The sequence below is a fragment of the Anthonomus grandis genome, chromosome 5, assembly GCF_022605725.1.
Source record: "Anthonomus grandis grandis chromosome 5, icAntGran1.3, whole genome shotgun sequence".
In the NCBI taxonomy this organism is placed as follows: domain Eukaryota; kingdom Metazoa; phylum Arthropoda; class Insecta; order Coleoptera; family Curculionidae; genus Anthonomus; species Anthonomus grandis.
The window spans coordinates 37,925,570-37,931,588 of NC_065550.1; the positions used below are offsets into that span (position 1 = coordinate 37,925,570).

The window sequence follows — 6,019 nt, forward strand, 5'->3', positions numbered from 1 at the left end:
GCCCAATATTTCTGTCTTACTTTAACGCGAAGATAACTATTCTTGCTCTTATTTATAGAGAGTATCATAGTCCGGGCTTTTTTTTTCAAAATCGAGTAAAAAAAATTCTACGTGCTAGTCCAGGAGCTTTAATAAAACTATTTCTTAACCCTTTCAGGACCGATGCGTCCACGAAAAAACATGCCTGCTGGACCAGAATTTTTGGATGGTCATATGACCCGGTGACGGCTATATCCGACGAAAACATAAAACAGTATAAATATTTTTTTATTTTATTAAAACATACTTAGAAACACAAACAACAGTAAATAGAACTAAAGAAGGTCAATTAATACTGAAATTGAAGCCCTAGAACTAATACCCAAATACAAAAAAAAACAAAGAGCCCATCATACTAAAAAAGCTCAAAAGACATATTCACTTCAGAAGTGGGTTTCTTCATGATATATTTTGAAGCATGGAGCTGGACACAACCCAACATCACATTCCTTATGTTCGACAGTGTTGGAATCTCAAGGCATTGGCCTGTGGGGAATGCAGTACTGAGCGGATTTAGCCGACACTGGTCCCTGTGAGAAATTTAATTTTTAAAGGTGTCGCAAATAAGCGACATTGGTTTTATCAGTTTGTTTCACCCCTGTCGTATACAGCCGACACTGGGCCTAGGGACAAGTTTCTTCCTGTCGGAACTTGCCGTTACCGGTACCGAAAGGGTTAAAATCTCAAATACAATTCTCTGCTCAAAATTGATGTCATAAGCGCTTGGACTACATACAACGGAGGGAACAACAGAGCGTTTTAATGCAAAAAGGGGCCATATTTACTTAAAGATACAAAACGGAAAATTATTAAGAATTTTTTTTCAATTCGTAAATATATTATCGACTATAAAAATCACTATACGCTTTAGTCCGGGTGCTTCATTAAGAATATTTACCTGCCCTTTTTATTTTTAGCTTAAAATTTATGTCACAAGGCCTGGACTACACATCTTTTAGATGACTTGACAATGCCCAATATTTCTGTCTTACGTTACAGCGAGGACATCTGTTGTTGTCCTTCTCTATAGAGAGCATTATAATCCAGCCATTTTTTTAATAAAAATAATCCGGAATTAATGAAATTATTTTTTGAACTTTCACCCCAAAATTGTTCGTCAATGCGGTCAATTAAGATAGTATGGCGACATACACTTAAAAATGGATAAAAACTTACTTCACTTTTCTGTTATTTATTTAAACATACATTATTTTAACAAATTAACCCCTCAATCTTTTACCGTTTACACTTAACCTCACTAAACTAAACCTAATCCTCAAAATGCGACTGCTCCTCGAACTGGTTCTCGTATCTGCCCAACAGCCTCTGATTGGTCGGATCGAAGGGACTTTTCAAGTACAAGGTGGCCGGATATTTTCTGTCTCTCACCTCGATCTGGTAATCACCGGTTTTCAAAAATTCATTTCCCACGACTTTACCTTTTGGATGCCGCACGTAGCTGAGAAAGGAAAATCCTCCCCCACGTTAAATGTGACCAATATGGAGGACTCAATGCACTTACCCAATTCCTATAGGCGAATCCAGAGCGTAGCCGTAATCCCCCCTTCTTAAGTACCCAACGATGACGTCATCCCTCCAAATAGTTTCCAGGCCATATAAAGCCACTGGATCTTGTAAAGTGAAAAAGCATCTCTTTTTTAACGGTCCTTCTTGTTTCACGCGCTCTACCACGGATTTCCCTTGGTATTGGCCGTCCTTCCTGCAGAACCTTTCTAAGCCTGCTTCCACCGCATTATCGTCAATCCTGATGTCTTTGTTTAGCAAGTGATAACCTGGAATACGAAGAAGTTTAGGTGATTAAGGAGCGTTTCTACTACTTCAACTGCCTGGAAGGAAATCGTTGGACCTCATAGACCTTATTACCTTTTTCCATGCTCAAAGAGTCCAAAGCTCTAAAACCGGCATGCTTCAGATCGAAACCACGCCCCGCCTCGATCACCTTATGGTAAACCGCCACGCAATGCGAATAGGGGATGTGAATTTCGAAACCCATCTCTCCGATGTAGCTGATCCTCATCACCCGGCAGGTGTATCCATTAATTTTGATAATGTGGGACATCCCGATTGGGAATCGTTCGTCGGTAATCGGGTATTCCGTGATCGATTGTAACAGTTCCAGACTCTTCGGCCCCTGGAGCGATAATATTCCCAATCTGTCGGTTATTTCGGTTATTCTGGAGCGGAAGTTCTTCTTAAACAGCTGTTTTCTCAGGTGGCTCTTTGTTTGGTATCCAGACTGGCCTCCTGCTACTATATAATACCCTTTGCCCTATAAAATAAAATTTTCTCTTACCTAAAACTTAAATTATATTTTACAGAGTTAAGCCTAGATCTAATAAGTTATATTAATAATAAATTTAAATCTATTGGGTTAAACCTAAGGTTTTTTGACCCTTTTGCACGCACAATATTTCACATGAATCTTCAAAATTCTGATACACCTGGACTATATACAGTATGCCGCTCAGATCAAAGCAAATGATTGAATACCTTCAAAATGGGCCCCACAAGGGTCCCGGCTCCCTCCTCCAAAGTGGTTACTGTGACGTCAGACTCGATCCCCCCCTTGGAGTTTAACGAGAGGGTGTAAGAGACTTTCCCTGGGGTTTTACTCAAATGAGTGGTGAACAGCCAATCGGCCGCCTCCTCGGCATCCGGACCTGCCAGGTACATTTTCGTGTAGCAAGAGAGGTCGAAGAGGGCCACGTTGTTTCTCGCCGCCAATGCCTCCCCTTTGATCTAAATAATGCTTCACTAAATCCAGGATCTGTTCGTGGGGAAAATTGAAGACTCACCAGTTCCATGTTCCTGGAGAAGTCAAAGGTCAAATCTCGTTCCAGTTCTTTCTCGTAGCGTTGGTCGGTGTTTCTCACGTGGTCGTAGTACCCGTACCAGTCGTAGCCGCGTACTGGGGCGGTTCGGTCTTCGGTTATGAAGTAACCGGGACGTTCCCATCCCAGGGCTTCTTCCATCACGGCTCCATTTGCCACCAAGTGCTGTTAAAAACAAAACTATTGAATTATAATGCCCTAGTAGTGGTTGTATTATATACCTCATGAAATGGATCGATCCGAAGGTTTCTTCCGGACAACCGTTGATCGTGCGGGTATACGATGCTGTAAGTCTTGGCGTAACTCTCGTGGCTCGTCTCGGTAACCCACGCCCGATCCGGTTTCTGTCGTTGCGAAAATCTCCGTATGTCAAACGTGTGCATGTCCCAGTTCGGTCTGCCCTGGACGATCCAATAGGACAGTTGCTCGGCCACGCCCCCGCTCAACATCATTCCCATGGAGTTGTAGCCAAGATTGTAGTACATTCCTGGAAATGCAAACAAATCAGTGTCATAAAATCAATGTCTCATAAAAATCCCTTACCGACAACGATGGGATCCTCGCCGACCAACGGTTTATGATCGGGGGTGAAACCCTCGGGGCCACACACGTCCGATTTGATGCCGGCCTTTTCGAACGAGGGGCAGAGTTCCACCGCGTGTTTCCAATGAGTCTCGAACACACTCTTGTCCAATTCGAACAGTTTAAAATCGAAATCGTCCGGTACCTCCTTAAGGATCACGGGGTTCGGTTCGTAGCCGCCAAATAAAATGGAGTCCCCCTGGGGCCTAAAATAAAGGGAACTGTCGTGGCATCTGATCGAGGGCGAACCTTTTGCACCCTCCACGCTGTTGGTCACCACATACGCGTGTTTCATGGGTGTTAATGGGATTTCGATGCCGACCATGTTCGCGATTTTCCTTCCCCATGCCCCAGCCGCGTTCACCACCGTATTGGTTTTAATTGGCCCTAAAAGAAGTAAAAAAATACTAAATTGCCTCACTCTTAAAGAGTTATATATATACCTTTATCAGTTTCCACTCCAACGATTTTCTTAAGACCCTGAATCGCTTCTTGGGTCCAAATCTTATTGACGGCCGTTTGCTCGAAAACCTTTAAAGAAAAATTATTATTATATACCTATATGACGGAAGAATGCGTAAAGTGGGCACTTTCCGCACCAAGAAAAAAGCATTTATTTACTTGTCCTCCGTTGGCCACGCCGCCCTTGATCAAGGCGTTGCAGTACATAGACGGATCCACATAACCATCAGTGGGGGTGTAGAGAGCCCCATAGAACGAACCGGGGTTCAATATAGGGGCGATCCTTTGGGCGTCTTTTGGGGTTATCAGTTGACTTTCGATGTTGAAACAGTGCCCTAAGGTGTGCAGTCTTTTGTACTCTTCTTGACGTTCCTATAGGACAACATGAATTAAATTATCGGAAATGTTTTGAAACTGATGTATGGAGTATTTAACTACTTTTAACTTGATGTGTAATACTTAATGAAAATATTTTAAATTTTGTTTAATTGGGGGTAGAGGCACGGCAGCTTCGAAATATATCCTTCAAAGATACACACTGTATAATTTGCTTAATTGCCTTTAATTTGTTATATAATACTTTAACTTAAATCAAATTTAAATATTTTGAAGTAGAAACGGGCCAAGTGCGAAAATAACTTACCAAACACAATGGCGCTTCAGCGGCTAAATTTCACTTTTTTAAAAAACTTTTTAGCACCACTGTCTACTTAATTAAATTGTCTTTAATTTGATATAAAATATTTTACATTTTGTGTACTTTAAGGCAGAGGCATGTCAGCTTTAAAATGTACCTTCCTAAGATCCTTTTAACAAAATAGCAGGCCATGAAAATTATTTTTGACTTAGGCCAAGTGTTTTAATACCACCGTATAGCTGGTTTAATTGCCTTTAATTTGATATATACTACTTGTACATAAATTAATTAGACCTAAAGTAATTTGAGGTAGTAACGGGACAATGCGAAAATAACCTTCCAAATGAAATGGCGCACCAGTGACTTAATTTTTGACTCATATAAAACGTTTTGGCACCACTATCTAATTAATAACATTTAAAATATTTATTTATGTTTTACATAATAAATTAAAGACAATTTAGATTAATTTAAGGTCTAAACAAAAGTAACATTTTATATTAACTTACAGGAGTGCGAGCAATAAAAATCCCTCCATTATTATGAAATCCCGGATCCACTCCGGTTTCGCTTTCCAGACTTTTTAAGATTTCCTTGGTGCGATGCAATATTTGAATATCGGTATCGTTAGGCCTAAAATCATCTCATATTTAACGAAAAAATTAATTAAGAAAAATCAAAATCGAACCTTAGACTCCATACTAAACCTCCCGTATGCCAAGTCGTACCGGCCGTAATTTTACTTTTTTCAACTAAAATCGGCTTAATTCCCCTTTTGGATAAATGATAGAACGCACTGCATCCGGCTATACCACCACCTAACAAAAACCATTACATAACCGAATTTATATTAAAAACAAAAAAAACACATTATCCAGACTTACCGATAATCACGACGTCAGCCTGCCGGGGTAAACTGGCATCGTTACTATAAAACTTTTCCGAATGTTTACTCCTAAAAGTCCTTAAAACGTCCCTATTTCGCCATAAATGTTTTTTAAACATTTTTTTTAAATTGCAAATTCACGCTTACAACACGGTACGAGCTCTTACGTACGTTGTTGTTCTTGGTCCATATTAAAATCCTCTTAATTGTATTAACTTTGATCATCGGACTCTATCATCGAATGTTTTGTGCTTCCAGTGACCCCTGGGGGCCAGTGGCGTCACTTTTTTGTTATTTCAATTTATTTTTGGCTTTTCGTTGTTTATTACTGTGTTGTCCCGGGCATAAGCAAATATTGTATAAATTTTTTGTTTGCGTAATGTTTAATGAGTTTTGAATTTCATTTTCGAAATGAATAACCGACTTAGAATTATTGTTTTGGTAGCAATTTATAGATCATTTAATTGGCTTCAATTTGGTGTATAATATTCTACTTTCTATCAATTTAGCAGGCTTTGAGCAATTTGAGGTAGAGATATGGCGCATGTTTAAAGCTAACTT

At 39.9% G+C, this 6,019-nt stretch overlaps 1 protein-coding gene across 1 annotated transcript; it reads right to left on the minus strand.

The window, feature by feature from the left end:
• Positions 1 to 1,215: 1,215 nt before the first annotated feature.
• LOC126736428 (sarcosine dehydrogenase, mitochondrial) lies at positions 1,216 to 5,671 on the minus strand. Its single transcript, XM_050440763.1, has 12 exons — positions 5,457 to 5,671; positions 5,261 to 5,390; positions 5,082 to 5,205; positions 4,095 to 4,307; positions 3,917 to 4,004; positions 3,435 to 3,860; positions 3,113 to 3,378; positions 2,856 to 3,056; positions 2,551 to 2,799; positions 1,924 to 2,329; positions 1,562 to 1,832; positions 1,216 to 1,498 (listed from the first exon to the last, which is right to left on the minus strand). The coding sequence occupies exons 1-12, from the start codon at positions 5,575 to 5,577 to the stop codon at positions 1,309 to 1,311; spliced, it is 2,685 nt and encodes an 894-aa protein (XP_050296720.1). The 5' UTR covers positions 5,578 to 5,671; the 3' UTR covers positions 1,216 to 1,308.
• Positions 5,672 to 6,019: the final 348 nt, after the last annotated feature.